We start from the raw sequence: 20,011 nt of genomic DNA, 5'->3' as shown, positions 1-20,011 counted from the left end.
CAACGTGGGATCCGAGCCAAGTCTTCGACCTACAGCACAGCTCACGGCAACGCCAGATCCTCAACCCACTGAGTGAGGCCAGGGACCGAACCCGCAACCTCATGGTTCCCAGTCGGATTCGTTAACCACTGCGTCACGACGGGAACTCCCTGCCTAATAATTTTTAAAGATAACTATTTTGGGGGTGTCCATAGCTCTGAAACTAAATGCTCAAGCCTAAACACAACTTTCAAAGGATGGTCAACATTATTTCACTTTATGAGGTATGACTATATCATAATTTTTAAATTTAGATAAGATCCTTCTATATCTTATTCCAACAGGCTGTATTTATTTAAGTAATTTTGGAACTCTTCTTTTGGTTAAAGCCTTCAGTGTTAAGTTTATGATATCACAATAAAACTATCATTACTTTCTAGTATCACCAGCTTTTTTTTTAGGGCTGCAAAAGTGAGGCCAGGGACTCATGGGTGCTAATCGGATTTGTTTCTGCTGAGCCACAGTGGGAACTCCCTAGTATCACCAGCTTTTGATCTAAAATAATATTGCAGAGTTCCCGTGGTGGCGCAGTGGTTAACGAATCCGACTAGGAACCACGAGATTGCAGGTTCGGTCCCTGCCCTTGCTCAGTGGGTTAACGATCCAGCGTTGCCGTGAGCTGTGGTGTAGGTCGCAGACATGGCTTGGATCCCGAATTGCTGCGGCTCTGGCGTAGGCCGGTGGCTACAGCTCCAATTCAACCCCTAGCCTGGGAACCTCTATATGCCGCGGGAGCAGCCCAAGAAATGGCAAAAAGACAAAAAATAAATAAATAAATAAATAAAATAATATTGCATAAACAGGCCACCTGTCTTATTTAACAGATTGTCACTGAATAAATTTTATACTTCTCCAAACCTAAAACTACTTTCGATGAAAATACTGCCACTGATGATATTCATCAATATGTGCTGCACACTCTGGACATTTTAGCAGACAAAATAAGAGGTAGAAGGGATGGGTCATGTCAGTACAGGATCATCATGTTTGAGAATCCTGAAAGTAAAGTATAACAAGAGCCTTAAAGAACTTCATTTTGGAGTTCCCGTCATGGCTCAGTGTTTAAAGAATCCGACTAGGAACCATGAGGTTGCAGGTTCGGTCCCTGCCCTTGCTCAGTGGGTTAACGATCCGGTGTTGCCGTGAGCTGTGGTGTGGGTGGCAGATGCGGCTTGGATCCCGAGTTGCTGTGGCTCTGGCGTAGGCAGGTGGCTACAGCTCTGATTGGACCCCTAGCTTGGGAGCCTCCATATGCAGTGGGAGCAGCCCTAGAAAAGACAAAAAAAAAAAAAGAACTTCATTTTCATTAATGAATGATAGGACAAAAGTTAATCTTCCATAGAACTACGGTGGTTTCAAATGTTAGCGCCATAGTAAACAAGCTCTGCAGTACTCAATAAACTATGATCTAAAACTTCCGTTTCTATAGAGCTTTCTCACGTGAACGCTGATAACAAATTTCAGTGATTTTGGAGCTATAATTATAGAAGAGTATGGAGAATTTTCCTTTTTACATTAATTTGTATTTAATAATGCTTATTAAAGTGTCAGAGCACTTAGTTATCATGGTATACTGAGCTCTGAAAAAATGTCTGTTAATTATCATAATTACAAGGTCTACAGAAGAACTAAATCATAGGCTGTCGTTACATGTAAACAAACTCCCTTCTTGAAGTTTGGAGAAAAGTCGGTTTGATCTACAATAAAGAAAGAGAGAGAAAGGGTGGAGGGAGAAAAAGAGAAATTAGCAGAAGCTAAAGTGATGTGACTAAACCAACAGTATCAAGAGAGATGTGGAAAATTTGGAGATAGCTTAGTTTAAAAAAATTTGGGGAGTTCCCGTCGTGGCTCAGTGGTTAATGAAAATTTTTTTCGTCTTCTTGTCTTTTTTAGGGCCACACCCGTGGCACATGGAGGTTCCCAGACTAGAGGTCCAATCGGGCCAGTAGCCGACAGCCTACACCACAGCCATAGCAACACCAGATCCGAGCCATGTCTGCAACCTACACTCACAGCTCACGCAACACAGACCCTCCTTAACCCACTGAGCGAGGCCAGGGGTCGAACCAGAAACCTCATGGTTCCTAGTCAGATTTGTTTCTGCTGCGCCACAATGGGAACTCCCACTTTTAAATTTTTTTTCTTTCATTTAAAAAAATGTTTTAAGGGTTGTGCCTGCGGCGTATGAAAGTTCCCAGTCTAGGGATCGAATCAGAGCTGTAGCTGCTGGCCTATGCCACAGCCACAGCAACTTGTAAACTGAGCCTTGTCTGTGACCTCTGCCACAGCTTGTGGCAACACGGGATCCCTAACTTACTGAGTGAGGCCAGGGATCAAACCTGCATCCTCTAGAATACTAGTCGGGTTCTTAACCCACTGAGCCACAATGGGAACTCCCAACACTTCACTTTTTAAAAAGAATGATGTGGACTTCTGGTGCTGGCCAAGATGGAGTAAGCCCACTATAGCCTTAGGAACACACTGATTACAGCAAAATCTCTGGACAAAACACACAAAAAACAACTACCTGAGGACTACAAAGAGCAAACAGCAGCAAGAGGAAAGAGGGCAGCAAAAACTCCAAAAGAGGGGTTCCCACTGTGGCGTAGGCGTTAATGATCTGGCATTGAGCAGCTGTGGTGTAGGCTGCAGCTCAGGCTCAGATTCAATTTCTGGTCTGGGAACATCCATATGCCATGGGCACCACAGAACAAGAAAGAAAAAAAGAAAAGAAAAAGAACTGCTGAGAGGTGTTGGTGTAGAGGGCAGCCCATCCTTTTTTTCCTTTTTATCCACCCTCTTTCTTCTTTGCCATCCCTGCCCCAGTTGCAGAATGTCATGGCAGTAATGCTGGAAGTTAAAACCCCAAGAAAAATCTCATCTTTCTGGCCACAGTATCCAGGCAAAGGGCCCTAGTGGCCTCAAGAGTATTGGGGGGGGGGCGGGGGGGCAGTTCCCGTTGTGGAGCAGTGGTTAACGAATCTGACTAGGAACCATGAGGTTGCAGGTCTGATCCCCAGCTTTGCTCAGTGGGTTAAGGATCCTGCATGGCCGTGAGCTGTGCTGTAGGTCACAGATGTGGCTCTGATCCCGCATTGCTGTGGCTCTGGTATAGGCCGGCGGCTACAGCTCTGATTAGACCCCTAGCCTGGGAACCTCCATATGCCAAGGGAGCGGCCCTAGAAAAGGCAAAAAGACAAAAAAAAAAGAGTTTGGGGGGGAAACTGGTTATTCTGCTCTCTCTTTTCTTCTGCCACTTTGCCCCGAGAGTAGTCCAAATTACATGGACTATGCAGTGACAGCACAGGCAGCTAAACCCCTAGAGAAACCCGGTGTTTCTGGCAAGGACCAGGAAAAAGGTTCCCTGGGAACCTGAGCACATGAGAGGAATCCTGAAGAGGAAAGAGCTGGAGGGCGGCAGGGGTGTCCCTAATCCTGTATATACATGGCACTAGTCCCAGGCTCACCTTGAACTCTGCATGGACAGGACATACACAAAGCAGCACTGCAAAGGCTTTGAAAACTAAACTAAAACTGGCACCATTACCCAAAAAAAGGCAACACAGAACTTGCAGTCTGCATGTAGCCATGTTAACTCCCTGCTAAAACAAAAGAAATAAACATTGTCCAGAGGATTTTGAGAGCACCCAAAGTCTTAAATTATAATGTTAAAAATGTCCAGGATACAATCCAAAATTACATAAAAAGAAACAGGAAAATCTAACCAATTATTAAGGGAAAAGACAATCAACCCAACTCCAAGATAATTCATATACCAGAACACTCAAAGACTTTAAAGCAGATATTATAACTATACTCTATGCAGTAAATTCACTTCAAATGAACAGATGTACTCGGTAGAAAAACAGAAACTATGAAAAGGAACCAAGTGTAAATTTTAGAACTGAAAATTAAATATCTGAAATAATAAATTCACTGGATGGGCTCAATAGTAGAATGGAAAAGAAAGAGGAAAGAATCAGAAAACTTGGCTACAAGGGCAGAGTTAAATAGTACCAACAGAAACCACCTGGCTAACGAAGTCTAAAATATTCACTATACGACCCTTTACAGAAAGACTTTGCTGACCCCTAGTCTAAACACACCAACTAGAAGACAGAATTGTCAAATTAAACACACACACACCGCACATGATCCAACTATACACTGTTTACAAGAAATCTACTTTAAATATAATGAATAGCATAAAAAACTTTAAATATAACGAATGGCTTAAAATAGGTTAAAAGTAAAAGGATAGAAAAAGATATACCATGTAAACAATTAAAAGAAAACTGGAGTAGCTATATCAGTATCAGATAAGTGGACTTGAGAACAAGGAATATTAGCAGGTATAAAGAGGGACATTACATAATGGTGACAAAGGTGAATTTACCAAGAAACAGCAACCCTAAACATGTAGGCACCTAATCAAAGAGCTTCAATATGCATAAAGCAAAAATTGAAAGAAATGAAAGGAGAAACAGCCAAACCCACACTCATACTTGGAGACTTCATTATTCCTACCTCAGTAATCAACAGAATAAGAAAGTCACTAAGGATATGTAAGATCAATGCTATTAAATAACTTGACCTAATTGACATTTATATTTCACTCTACCAAATAACAACAGAATCACATTCCATTCAAGTGCACATGGAACATTCAGCTAGATAAGCCATATTCTGGGCCATTTAAAAAATCACTTATAACAATGAATGATCATCACACTTAGTGAAGTAAGTCAGAGAAAAACAAATATCATATGTTATTACTTGTATGCGGAATTTAATAAAAAATGATACAAAAGAACTTAAACTCACAAATTTGGAAATCAAACTTATGGTTACCAAAGGGGAAACTGTGGGAGGGGAGGGGTAAATTAGGAGGATAGGAATAACATATACACAATACTGTATATAAAACAGATAACTAACAAGGACCTACTGAATAGCACAGGAAATCTACTCAATATTCTGTAATAAACTATATAGGGAAAAAATAATGGATATATGTATATGTATAACTGATTCACTTTTCTGTACACCTGAAACTAATGCAACATTTTAAGTAAACTATACTCCAACAGAATTTAAAAAATCAAAATTAAAAAATTAAAAAGCACTTACATATTTTCAAGTATTCAAATCATACCAAGTATGTTCTCTGACCACAGTTAATGAAATTAAACTGGAAATCAGTAACAGAAAGAATCTGGGGGGGGAGCTGCAAATATCTGGAAATATAACACACTTCTAAATAACACACGAGTCAAAGAGGAATATGCAAAGGAAATTAGAGAGTATTTTGAACTGAATAAAGATAAAAACATACCATATCAAAATCTGTGAGATGCAACTAAAGCAGAGCTTAGAGAGAAATTTATAGCATTAACTGCTTATATTGGAAAAGAAAGATCTCAAGTTAGTAAGCTTCTTTTTTTTTTTTTTAATTTGAAAAAGAGCAAATAAAGCCTAAGGCAAGAAAAGGGAGGAAAATAACAAAGAGCTGAAATCAATGAAACAAAAAGCTGAAAAAACAATAGAAAAAAAAATTCAATGAAATCAAACATTGTTCCCTGAAAAAAAAATTTTCTTTGATGACCCTCTAGCCAGACAGAACAAGTGAAAAAGGGAGAAAACAAATTATCACTGTCAGGAATAAAGAGACGACATTACTACAGACATTAAAAGAATAGAAGATTACTGGAGTTCCCGTTGTGGTGCAGTGGTTAACGAATCCGACTAGGAAACATGAGGTTGCAGGTTCGCTCCCTGGCCTTGCTCAGTGGGTTAAGGATCTGGCGTTGCCATGAGCTGTGGTGTAGGTTGCAGACCCGGCTTGAATCCTGCGTTGCTGTGGCTCTGGCGTAGGCCAGCGGCAGCATCTCCAATTCAACCCCTAGCCTGGGAACCTCCATATGCTGCGGGAAGCAGCCCTAGAAAAGGCAAAAAGGCAAAAAAAAAAAAAAAAAAGAATAGAAGATTACAATGGACAACTTTATGCCTATAAATTCTTCAACTTAAGAAGAAATAAATCTACTCTTGAAAAACAAAAACTTCTAAAGCACATTCAGAAAGAAACAGACAACTTAAGTCTTCTGTTAGAGATAATGAATTCATAGCTAAAACCTTCCAACATAGGAAACTCCACGCTCAGACTGCTTCTCTGGTAAATTCTACCCAACATTTAAGGAATAAATTTTTTTTTTGTCTTTTGTCTTTTTAGGGCCACACCCATGGCATATGGAGGTTCCCAGGCTAGGGGTCCAATCAGACTGGTAGCTGCTGGCCTACACCACAGTCACAGAAACGCCAGATCCAAGCCACATCTGAGACCTACACCACAGCTCATGGCAACGCCAGATCCTTAACCCACTGAGCGAGGCCAGAGATCAAACCCACAATCTCCTGGTTCTAGTCGGATTTGTTTCCACTGTGCCACAAACTCCCTGGAATGAAATTTTTTTTATATATAATTTCTTTTATTTTATTTATTTATTTATTTTTGGTCTTTTTGCTATTTCTTGGGCCGCTCCCGCGGCATATGGAGGTTCCCAGGCTAGGGGTTGAATTGGAGCTGTAGCCACCAGCCTACACCAGAGCCACAGCAACGTGGGATCTGAGCCAAGTCTTCAACCTACAGCACAGCTCACGGCAACACCGGATCATTAACCCACTGAGCAAGGGCAGGGACCGAACCCGCAACCTCATGGTTCCTAGTCGGATTCGTTAACCACTGCGCCACGACGGGAACTCCTGAAATGAATATTTTTGATCCTATTCAGTCTCTTCCACAAACTAAAGAGGAGGGAACACTTCCCAATCCTAAGAGGCCAGCATTACTCTGATAACAAAACCATACAAAGACATTGTAAAAAAAAGGAAACCACAGGCCAATATTCCTCATGAACTAAGACACAAAAATCCTCAACAAGATATAACACACCAAATGTGGCAATATATAAAAAGGATATACATAAACTGAGGGCAAGGTGATACATGAAAGTCTAGTTCAACATTTGAAAATCAATCACTGTAATTCACCATGAAAGGACTAAAAAAGGCATTTGACAAAATTCAGCATACATTCAAGAAAAAACTCTCAGCAGGAGTTGCAGATGCAGCTCAGATCCCGCGTTGCTATGGCTCTGGCGTAGGCCGGTGGCTACAGCTCTGATCAGACCCCTAGCCTGGGAACCTCCATATGCCGTGAGAGTGGCCCAAGAAAATGGCAAAAAGACAAAAAAAAAAAAACAAAAAAAAAACCTCTCAGCAAACTAGAAATAGAAGGAAGCTTCTTTAATCTGAAAAGGGAATCTATAAAAACCCTACTTATAGTGAAAGACTGAATGAGTAAAAGGCAAGACTATCCAGTTTCATTCCTAATCATCTTATACTGGGTGGTCTAGCTAGTGCAGTAAAGGACAAAAGAAAACATATTAGAAAGGAAAACATTAAACTATCATTATTCATGGATGACATGATTATTTATGTAGCAAATCCAAAAGAACCTACAAAAAAGTGCCTAATAACTGAGTTTAGCAAATGTCTACATGTCAGAACACTGGAAATTGACATTTTTTAGAGTACATTTACGGAGTTCCCCTCGTGGTACAATGGTTAACGAATCTGACTAGGAACCATGAGGTTGCAGGTTGGATCCCTGGCCTTGCTCAGTGGGTTAAGGATCTGGCGTTGCCATGAGCTGTGGTATAGGTTGCAGACTTGGCTTGGATCCGGTGTTGCTGTGGCTCTGGTGTAGGCCGGCGGCCACAGCTCTGATCAGACCCCTAGCCTGGGAACCTCCATGTGCCACGTGAGCGGCCCTGGAAAAGGCAATAAATAAATAAAGTACATTTACAATTGCACAAGAATATGAGATTTTTAGGTATAAATCTAACGAAATATTTGCAGACCTGTAGTTCTTTTGCTAAAAACTATAAAACTGATGAGAGAAATCAAAGAAGACCTAAATAAATGGAGAGATATATTGTGTTCATGGATTCTAAGGCACAATATTTTTTTTTTTTTCTTTCTAGAGCCACACCTGCAGCATATGGAAGTTCCCAGGCTAGGGGTCCTATTGGAGCTACAGCCGCCGGTCTACACCACAGCCATAGCAACACAAGATCTGAGCCCTGCCTGCAACCTACACCACAGCTCATGGCAACGCTGGATCCTTAATCCACTGAGTGAGGCCAGGAATTGATACCGAATCCTCATGGATACTAGTTGGATTCATTTCCACTGTGCCACAACAGGAACTCCTGAAGGCACAATATTCTTAAGAAGTCAATTTTCCCCAAATTAAACTAAAGATTGAATTCAACCAGAATCCCAGCATGAACTTTTTGGTAAATATTGACAAACTGACTCTAAATTTTTATAGAAAAACAAAGGAACTAGTTTAACCAAACAATTTTAAAAAATAAGAACAAGGTTAGAAGGACTCCACAATCTGATTTCCAAATGTGCTATAAAGCTACAGTCACCAAGACAATGTAGTACTGGCAACAGATAGACATACAGATCAATGGAACAGAACTGAAAGTCCAGAAATAGACCAAAACAAATACGGTCAATTGATTTTTGACAAAGATGCAAAGACAATTCAACAGAGAAATGAGTTTTTTCCAACAAATAGTGCTTGAATATTGGACATCCATCTGCATGCAAAAAATGAACCTTCACACTGTATTCAAAATCAACTCAAAGTGGATCATAGACGTAAGTATAAAACCTAAAATTATAAAACTTCTAGAGGAAAACGGAAGAGAAAATCTTCTTGAACTTGGTCTATCAAAAAATTTTTAGATATGTAGAACCACCATGTGACCCAGCAATCCACTCTAGGGCATATATCTAGACAAAAACTTGCCTTGAAAAAGACACATGCACCTGTATGTTCATTGCAGCACTATTCACAATAGCCAAGACATGGAAACAACCTAAATGTCCATTGACAGATGACTGGATTAAGAAGACGGAGTATATATACACAACAGAATACTAAGCCATAAAAAGACCAAAATAATGCCACTTGCAGCAACATGGATGGAACTAGAGACTCATACTGAGAGAAAGACAAATACCATATGACACCACTTATATATGGAATCTAATATACAGCACAAATGAACCTTTTCCACAGAAAAGAAAATCATGGACATGGAGAACAGTCTTGTGGTTGCCAAGGGGGAGGGGCAGGGAGTGAGATGGACAGGGAATTTGGGGTTGATAGATGCAAACTATTGCCTTTGGAATGGATAAGCAATGGGATCCTGCTGTATAGCACTGGAAGCTATTATCTAGTCACTTATGATGGAGCATGATAATGTGAGAAAAAAGAATGTATTTATGTGTGTGTGACTGGGTCACCTTGCTATATAGTAGAAAATTGACAGAACACTGTAAACCAGCTATAATTGAAAAAATAAAAATCATTTAAAAAAATTTTTAGATATGATACCAAAACCACAATTCATCAGAGAAAGAATAAGTTCACTTCATCAAAATTAAAAACTATTCTGTGAAAGATACTATTAAGAGAGTGAAAAGAAAAACCATGGACTGGAAGAAAATATTTATAGATCATGTTATCTCATTAAAGGACTTGTATCCAAAAACAAACAAACAAACAAAAAACAAAACAAAACAAACTACATGGGAGTTCCTGTCGTGGCACAGCAGAAATGAATCCAACTAGCAACCACGAAGTTGCAGGTTTAATCCCTGGCCTCACTCAGTGGGTTAAGGATCTGGCGTTGCCATAAGCTGTGGTGTCAGTTGCAGATGCGGATCGGATCCCGCGTTGCTATGGCTGTGGTGTAGATGGGCAGCTGTAGCTCCGATTTGACTCCTAGCTTAGGAACTGCCATATGCTGTGGGTACGGCCCCAAAAAGCAAAAAACAAAAACAAAAACAGAAAACAAAAAAAGGGACTTGTATTCAGAATATATGAAAAACTCTCCAAACTCAATAATAAGAAGATTCAATTTAAGGACTTCATTGGTGGTCTAGCGGTTAAGACACTATACTTTCACCACTGCGGCCCAGGTTCAAACCCTCGTCTAAGAACAGAGAAAACTCAATTTACTTATATCTTGAATCTAAGACACAAATGAACCTTTCCACAGAAAAGAAAATCACGGACTTCCATTATAGACTTGTGGTTGCCAAGGGGGAGAGGGAGGGAGTGGGGTGGTTGGGAAGCTTGGGATTAACAGATTGCCTGTGGAATGGATTAGCAATGAGATCCTGCTGTGTAGCACTGGGAACTATGTCCAGTCACTTATGACGGAGCAGGATAGTGTTCGAAAATAGAAGGTGTACATGTACGTGTAACTGGGTCACCATGCTGTACAGTAGAAAAAAAAATTGTATTGGGGAAATAACTATTAAAAAAAAGAAAAAAACTCAATTTAAAATATGGGTAAAATATTGGATATCACCAAAAAAGATATAACAATGGCAATCAAGCACATGAAAAGATGTTCAACATCATTAGCCATTAGGAAATTGCAAATTAAAACCAATTGAGGGAGTTCCCGTCGTGGCCCAGTGGTTAACGAATCCGACTAGGAACCACGAGGTTGCGGGTTCAATCCCTGGCCTTGCTTAGCGGGTTGGGGATCTGGCGTTGCCGTGATCGCAGATGTGGCTTGGATCCCGCTTTGCTGTGGCTCTGGTGTAGGCCAGTGGCTATGGCTCCGATTAGACCCCTAGCCTGGGAACCTCCATATGCCATGGGAGTGGCCCCAGAAAAGGCAAAAGAAAAAAAAAAGCAAAACAAACAAACAAACAAACCAATTAAGACACCACTATCCACCTATTAAAATGACTAAAGTAAAAAACTAAAACAAAACAGATAATACCAAGTGCTGGGAAGGGACTCAACTGGAACTGTCACACATTACTGGGAGGAGTGCAAAATGGTACAGTCACTTTGGAAACAAGACTGGCAATTTCTTATGAAGTTGAACACACACTTACCATGTAGCTCAGCAATTCCACTTACAAGTATGGATGCAAAAAAAATAAAAATTCATGTTCGCACAAAGACATGTGCACAAATGTTTATAGTGACTTTACTCATGGTCACTAATACTGGAAACAACCCATACACCTTTCAGCTGAAGGAATAAACCAATTATAGTTCATCCAAACAATGGCACACTACTCAGAAATAAAAAGGTACAGACCACTGATACACAGGACAACATGATGACTCTCAAGTGCATTATGCTAAGTGAAAAAAGCCAGGTCCAAAGGCTACAAGATTCCATTTACATAACATTCAGAAGCGCCAAACTATATAGACAGAGAAGAGCCCAGTGGCTACCCACAGCTGGGGATGGAGGAAAGGTTTGACTTCAAAAGGGGATGAGGGAATGTTTTGGGTGATGGAACTGTTCTGTACTTTGACTCTACGCATTTGCCAAAATTCACAGTCATTCACACCCAAAAAGACTGAATGAAAAATATATAAATACATAAAAATGTAAATATATATATAAAATATATATAATTTAAAAATTTTTTTCTTTTTTTATTTTTATTTTTATTTTTCATTTTTTGTCTTTTTGCCATTTCTTGGGCCGCTCCCGTGGCATATGGAGGTTCCCAGGCTAGGGGTCGAATTGGAGCCGCAGCCACTGGCCTACGCCAGAGCCACAGCAACTCGGGATCCGAGCCGCGTCTGCAACCTACACCACAGCTCACAGCAACGCCGGATCGTTAACCCGCTAAGCAAGGGCAGGGATCGAACCCGCAACCTCAGGGTTCCTAGTCGGATTCGTTAACCACTGCGCCACGACGGGAACTCCTAAAAAAAATTTTCATGATGGCTTAGGGCAGGAGAATAATCTATGATGAAAGGTTAAAGAGACCAGAATTTTTATTTTTGGAAAAACAGGTTTATAAAGCACACCGTATCTATTTTCTCTTTTTGCTTTTAAGGGCCGCACCGGGGCATATGCAGGCATATGGACATTCCCAGGCTAGGGGTCAAATCCTTCTGGATGCTAAGAGGGTTTGTTAGTGCTGAGCCATGACAGGAACTCCACAGCAGTGGTTTTTCCCCACTCTTTTTTGATCATATATTCTCTTGGGAGAAAAAAAAAAAAATATGCATGTACTATGGCACTGATTTACTATGTGCATTGTAAAATACGCTCCTTAGAAAATTTTGGAACATGAGATTCTCTTTCTTTTTTTTTTTTTAATTAGAGTATAGTTGATTTAGAGCATTGTGTCAATTTCTGCTGTAAGCACAGTGACCCAGTCATACATATATACACATTCTTTTTCTCATACTATCTTCCATCAAGGAATATAAGATTCTTTTTTGGCTGCACCCATGGCATGGAGAAGTTCCAGGGCCAAGGATCAAAGCTGCGCCACAGCAACACGCAGCAGCAGCCACAGCAGTGACAACACTTGATCCTTAACCTGGTGAGCCATCAGGGAATTCCTGGAATATGAAATTTAAAGTACATATATAGATCAATATTTCCTTTCATGGAGTTCCCATTGTGGCTCAGCAGGTTGAGGACCTAATGTCTCAGTGAAGATAAAGATTCGATCCCTGGCCTTGCTTAGTGGGTTAAGGATCCAGCATTGCCATAAGCTGCAGTGTAGGCTGCCAGTGCAGCTTGGATCCAGCGTTGCTGTGGCTTTGGCATAGGCCTGCAGCTGCAGCTCTAATTTGATCCCTGGCCCAGGAACATCCATATGCCACAAGGGCAGCTGTAAAATTAAGAAAAAAAAATGTCAGGAGTTCCCGTCGTGGTGCAGTGGAAACGAATCCGACTAGGAAACACAAGGTTTTGGGTTCAATCCCTGTCCTAGCTCAGTGGGTTAAGGATCTGACATTGCTGTGAGCTGCGGTGTAGGTTGCAGATGCAGCTCAGATCCTGGGTAGCTGTGGCTGTGGCACAGGCAGGCAGCTGTAGCTCTGATTGGACCCCTAGTCTGGGAACCTCCATATGCCACGGGTGCAGCCGCAAAAAAGCAAAATAAATAAATACATACATTAAAAAAAATTTAGTATCTCAGTGGGTCATCTTGAATTTTTCTGTGGTGTGATCATTCCACTATGGAAATCATTATCTTGGTATCCTGGAAAATATTCAGACCATGACTAAATAGACAATTATTTTTTGCTTGCCTTTGTAGCCAAAAATTATGGGCGACAGTTGTTTTCTAGACTTATCTGATAATAAAAGTTCCTTGCAGCAAGAGTGCATTTAAGAAATACAGTTTTCTGGGAGTTCCCGTCATGGCTCAGTGGTTAACAAATCCGACTAGGAACCACGAGGCTGCGGCCTCGCTCAGTGTGTTGGGGAATCTGGCGTTGCCGTGAGCTGTGGTGTAGGTTGCAGATGTGGCTCAGATCCCGAGTTGCTGTGGCTCTGGTGTAGGCCAGTGGCTACAGCTCAGATTCGACCCCTAGCCTGGGAACCTCCTTATGCCGCAGAAGCAGCCTTAAAAATGCCAAAAAAAAAAAATTTTTTTCAAATTATCCTTTACTGCAGGTGTCCTCATTAATTACCTACAAGGTTTACTACAAAGAATCCTTGAATCCAAATGTGCTTAAACATATATTCTTTCAGTTAGAGAACACTGAAAATATAATCACTATCATGCAGGATCTGGGAAGTTTTTTGTGTGGGCATTAAAAAACAAGTGTCATACTTAGAAAGCCCGGAATTCATGTATTATTGCAAATAAATCCTACGTGGTATTTATGAGTTGAGGCAATCAATTCACAAACTGCTACTGATGTGTTTAATGTCAATGATGTCAAAAGATATGTTTTGGCATATATTTATGGCAAACATGAAACTGTGTTCGGAAAAAAATCCCACCGAGCTTATCCTTTCAAGCCTCCACATCAATAACATATCTCAAAAAAGGCCCATCTCTCTTTCTTACCCTCAAGAATATCTTCATAAAGTGCGTGTACTCCTTCAGGCACGATGACCGCCAGTGCGGTTCCACAGAGAAGGCCAGCACCCAAAACAGTCACCAGCTTCAGTCGCTCCTGGAAAGAAAGTGTAAGCTGTTAAAATGATTGATGAATAAATGGGGAAAAGTTTCAGAAGTATCTACAATCAAGACTGTGAGCTGCTTATTTGGGAGACCAAAGTCTACAATGGCCAACCTGTGTGGGGGATTCTTTGTTCACTATAGTTTGGCCCAATCCTTGTCTAATGAAGAAGGAAAGGGAGTTCCCATTGTGGCTGAGTGGAAACGAATCTGATTAGCACCCATGAGGACACAGGTTCAATCCCTGGCCTTGCTCAGTGGGTTAAGGATCTGGCATGAGCTGTGGTGTAGGTCCCAGATATGGCTTGGATCCCGAGTTGATGTGGTGTAGGCCAGCAGCTACAGTTCTGATTTGACCACTACCTGGGAACTTCCATATGCTGCAGATACAGCCCTAAAAAGACCAAAAAAGAAAAAAAAAAAAAAGAAGGAAGATGCACCTTTTAAAACTGACATCTTACTTTAATATATGTCCGTTGCAGTTCTACCATTTGTCTCTTGTCTTTTTTAAGGGCCGTGCCTGCAGTATATGGAGGTTCCCAGACTAGGGGTCTAATCAGAGATGTAGCCACTGGCCTACACCACAGCCACAGCAATACCAGATCCTTAACGCACTGAGTGAGGTCAGGGATCGAACCGCAACCTCATGGTTCCCAATCGGATTATTTCACAACGGGAACTCCAGGTTCTACTTTTTAATGCGCTCTGATTGTTATCCCATCGAACCTTTGCCCTGAGACAACCTACCCATGATTGGTTCAATTGTGTAAATCCAATAAACAAGTCTTGGCAAAAAAAAACCCACAATGGCCAGTGAACATGAAAAAGGTCAGCTTCGTGAATAATAATGCCAATTAAAACAAGGAGATGTCATTTTAAAATTTACCAGCTTGGCAATGATGTGGGAAAACTTGCCTACTATCCACGATAGGAATGAACATACTTGTCTAACACTGGACGGAATGAGAATTGCTGCAACCCATCTGGACCCCAATTTGGCAATTCAGATTTAAGGCCTAAAAAATGTAAACTCCTTGATCTAGTAATTATACTTCTAGAAATTTATCCTAAGACAGAAAGGACTGTGTCATTGTAAATCAACTATACTTCAATAAAATTTTTTTTTTTTTTTGGTTTTTGGTCTATTGTCTTTTTAGAGCCACACCCGCGGCATATGGAGGTTCCCAGGCTAGGGGTCTAATTGGAGCTATAGCTGCCAGCCTACACCAGAGCCACAGCAACGCCAGATCTGAGCCACATCTGTGACCTACATCACAGCTCACGGCAACGCTGGATCCTTAACCCACTGACTGGGGCCAGGGATCGAATCCACAACCTCATGATTCCTAGTTGGACTTGTTTCTGCTGTGCCACGACAAGAACTCCTAAAATTTTTTAAAAATGAAAAAAAAAAAAGAAAGAAAGAAAGGGACTAGCTAATAAAATTTAACTTCATCACAGTACCGTAAGACTCAGCAATTAAAAATTATGATACAGGGAGTTTCCACTGAGGCGCAGCAGAAAGGAATCTGACCAGTAGTATCCATGAGGATGCGGGTTCAATCTCCCTGGCTTCTTTTAGTGGGTAAAGGATCTGGTGTTGCCGTGAGCTGTGGTGTAGATCACAGATGGGGCTGGGATCCGGTGTAGCTGTGGCTGTGGTGTAGGCCAGCAGCTGTAGCTCCCATTTTATCCCTAGCCTGGTAACTTCCACATGCCGTGGATGCGGCCCTTAAAAGCAAAAAAAAAAAACCAAAAAATGAAAAACAGAAAAACGGAAAACAAAACAATTATGATATAGGCCTATTAATGGACATAGAAAGTCATGATGTACTGCTAGGAGGAAAAAGCTGGTGGCAAACAATATGTATTGATAACCTCATATTTCTTTTTAAAAAATACATATGTAAGTAGAACAGGTATAATTTAAATATTAACTTTATTACTCTATAAAAATAGTAATATATAATCTATAACAATTTATAATACATTTTTAATTTATCTGCAATGAACATGTACTACTCATACAATGAAAAAATATATTTAGTTCAATATTTAAAAGTTCTATGATAAAAAAACTGCTTGATTGAGTCAAGAATGACAAAAGCTTTATTTATTTATTTGCTATTTTAGGGCTGCACCTGCGGCATCTGGAAGTTCCCAGGCTCTAGGGTCTAATCAGAGCTACAGCTGTCTGTCTACACCACAGCCACAGTAACTTGTGATCTAAGCCATGTCTTCGGCCTACACCACAGCTCATGGCAACACTGGATCTTTAACCCACTGAGCAAGGCTGGGGATCAAACCCGCATCCTCATGGATCCTAGTCAGGTTCGTTAACCGCTGGGCCACATGGGAAATCCTGATCTATGGTTTTAATCCACTTAATCTCAGTGTCTCTTTTCACTCAGATTTCTTTCTTCTTCTTTTTTTTTTTTGGCTCTGCTCGCAGGATGTGGAAGTTCCTGGGCCAGGGACTGAACCTGAGCCACAACAGCAACCTAAACCACTGAGGATAATGCTGGGTCTTTAACCTGCTGCACCGCAAAGGAACTCCTGCTCAGATTTCTTTGAGAGGTTACATTGTGGTATACAAGGATTGTCTCTATGGGAAAATGGATTCTTAGCTGAAAGGCTGGTTGCAACATTATTCTCTACTTGTTTAGGAAGAATGAAGGCATCTGTATCTCACTGTGTCTCTACAGAAAATAGGGGAACTGGAGATCCCTTTGTGGCTCAGCAGGTTAAGGACCCAACATTGTCTCTGTGAGGATGTGAATTTGATCCTTGGCCTTGCTCAGTGGGTTAGAGATCTGATGTTGTCATGGCTATGGCGTAGGTCCCAGCTGCAGCTCTGATTTGACCCCTGGTCTGGAAACTTCCATGTGCCACAGGGGTAGCCAAAAAAAAAAAAAAAAAAGAAGAAAAGAAAAGAAAGAAAGAAAGAAAGAAAGAAAGAAAGAAAATGGAGGAACTACAATTGCAACGTCAACACCAACTAATACTTGCCCTATAGCAAGAGGCAAAGGCCAGGTCAGTCCTTCATACATTCAGTATGGTCATTAACTACTTATCAACTGAGAGTGTTCTGAAATGTATCCGGTGGTTGGGGCACTGGCTTGCAAGGCAGAACTGACTCCATGTTCAAACTGTTAACAACTCATTACCTCAACTTTTCTTCTATAAAATGAGAACATTTCTACATGTCTTGTGGACGCAATGGTAGAAAGCGGTTGAAGCATTTGGAAAAATGACACCAAACAACTGGTGTTACTATTTTAATATTCAATACTGAGCTATTCTAAGAGTCTTTGTCTTTTTCAAGTTACTAAGCTCACCAAAGCACTGCTAATCAGAGCATTCATTTGAGACAAACTGTCAGAGCATGGAGAATACAAGATGAAAAAAACAGCCCTATTCTGTGTAGAAGGTTATGTGGTAATTAATTAGTCTTTTCATCATTCTCTCTAAATGACTCATAAAAGTCACCTTTGTTTTAAAAAATTCATGATGTCAAGTATTACTAAGAAAGGATGAAATAAGGGGGAAACTGAACTGGGCTGAGTATACCGTTTCATTTGAGGGCCGTGATTTCAGCACTCCCCAGTTCAAACTCGTGAATAAATTGCTAGGAAAGAAGATCGTCCTATCACATTTTGACTACATGTTCTACTCTGGGAAATGGAAATGAAAGATGCCCCAGCACTGCAAACTGAAGGATGTTGAGAAGGGAGAAGGGATGTACCTAAAAGAGAGCGAGCTAACTGCCCTCAAGAATTGCTTGGGTGAGGAGCTCCCATCGTGGTTCAGTGGTAACAAACCCGACTACTATCCATGAGGATGTGGGTTCGATCCCTGGCCTTGCCCGGGGGGTTAAGGATCCGGTGTTGCCATGAGCTGTGGTGTAGGTCGCAGATGTGCCTCGGACCCTGTGTTGCTATGGCTGTGGTGCAGGCCAGCAGCTGCAGCTCTGATTGGACCCCTAGCCTGGGAACTTCCATATGCTGCAGGTGGGGCCCTAAAAAGACGAAAAAAAGAAAAAAGGAAAAAAAAAAAAGAATTACTTGGGTGGTAGCTCACATTACATATAAAAATTAATTCTTGATGTATTATACGCCTAAATATAAACCCTCACACTCAAAAGCTGTTAGAAGAAAATGTAGAATATCTTGGCAGTCTTGGGGTTGGCAAAGATTTCTTAGCAGGGACACAGAAAGCACAAACCATTTTAAGAGAAAAAAATTCAACATCAGAATTTTAAATGTTTGCTGATCCATTAAGAAAATGAAGAGACAAGCTACACACTAGAAGAAGATACCCTCAGTACATCTATGTGTAGTGAAAATACATTTACTTGTAGTGGGTACTGTGGTCGGTGCCCTTCAGGTTGGAGACACCTGTTCTTCCAACTGCTGGGAGTGGCGCCCACTGATGGCTCACGGCTGAGTCCCTCTGATATACTGCCTTTGTGCCAAAGGGAACTGACTAACCCAAGGTTATGCTCCCTCCCCCAGGGCAGCCCACATCCAATGACTAGCCCACTCGGTGCTATGTGGAGGAAGGTACAAAGCCTGATCCCCTTGCCTCAATTCAGAAGATCTCAGAAGGGACATCCAGCTTCAGAGCCTGCTCTGGGGTGATCTGAGGCCTCTACTGCAAATGAATTCAGTTCAACTTCTCTATCTGTTTAACCTTGCTCATTCTTTCACAGGTGTTATTCCCAAGGGCACTCTCCCCAATAAACTTCCCGAATGCAAATCTCCTTCTCAGAGTCTGTTTTATGGGGAACCCAACCTAAGACACTTGACAAAGGGCTCGTATTTAAAACATGATGAACAGTTACAACTCAACAAGAGATGACATAAAAATTAAAAATCAAAAAATTAGGAGTTCCTGTTGTAGCTCAGCAGGTTAAGGACCCAACGTTGTCTCTGTGAGGATGTGGGTTCCATCCCTGGCCTCGCTCAGTGAGTTAAGAATCCGGCATTGCTGCAAGCTTCAGCATAGGTCACAGGTGCGGCTCAAATCTGATGTTGCTGTGGCTGTGGCTGTGGTGTAGGCCTCAGCTGCAGCTCTGATTTGACCCCTGGCCCGGGGAACTTCCATATGCTGCAGATGCAGCTGTTAAAAAAAAAAAGAAGAAAACTGAGGATGCGTTTCCTTGAAAAAAAATTATTTTAATTAAAGATGTAAAACTAGATAACTTTCTAAGAGATATAGGAATGGCCAGTAAGCCCATGAAAAGGTGTGCAGCATCATCTAGTCATCATGAAAATGCACATTTAAACTACAATGAGATACTTCTTCATACCCACTAAAATGGCTAAAATTAAAAAAGACTGACAACATGAAATGATGGCAAGGATACGCAGCAACTGGAACTCTCATACATTGCTGGTGGGAGCAAAAAAGGTACAACCACTTTGGAAAACTGGCAGTCTTGTGTATAAAGTTAAACCAGCCATTCCATTTTTGGGTATTTACCAAGAGAGACGAAAGCATGTCTCCCCCAAAAACTTGTATAAGAATACTCATAGAAGCTTTATCCACAACAGCCATCCGAATCAGACTTCCAGCAACAGCAGAATGGATAAACTGTGGTATAACTTAAAATGGAACACTAATCAGTAACAAAAAGAAAAAAAACAAAAACAAAAACTACTGCTTCATCCAGCAACATGAATCTCAAAAACATCATCCCAACATCTGAATGAAAGAAGATTTACACAAAAATAGTATGTACTGTATGAGTCCATTTATATGAAGTTTAAAAGCAAGCCAGGAGTTCCCGTCGTGGCGCAGTGGTTAATGAATCCGACTAGGAATCATGAGGTTGCGGGTTCGATCCCTGCCCTTGCTCAGTGGGTTAAGGATCTGTCGTTGCCGTGAGCTGTGGTGTAGGTTGCAGATGCGGCTCGGA

General features: G+C 41.1%; 1 protein-coding gene across 1 annotated transcript in view; it reads right to left on the bottom strand.

Moving 5' to 3' along the window:
- SLC39A9 (solute carrier family 39 member 9) overlaps positions 1-20,011 on the bottom strand; it is a 57,085-nt gene that overhangs the window by 21,063 nt on the left and 16,011 nt on the right. The window contains exon 2 of the mRNA XM_047795608.1: positions 13,978-14,086. Coding sequence (XP_047651564.1) covers positions 13,978-14,086 — 109 coding nt within the window. The remainder of the gene's footprint in view (positions 1-13,977; positions 14,087-20,011) is intronic.

The sequence above is a fragment of the Phacochoerus africanus genome, chromosome 9 (genome assembly GCF_016906955.1).
Source record: "Phacochoerus africanus isolate WHEZ1 chromosome 9, ROS_Pafr_v1, whole genome shotgun sequence".
In the NCBI taxonomy this organism is placed as follows: domain Eukaryota; kingdom Metazoa; phylum Chordata; class Mammalia; order Artiodactyla; family Suidae; genus Phacochoerus; species Phacochoerus africanus.
The sequence above is the reverse complement of the archived record's forward strand: the minus strand, read 5'-3'. Positions and strand labels throughout refer to the sequence as shown.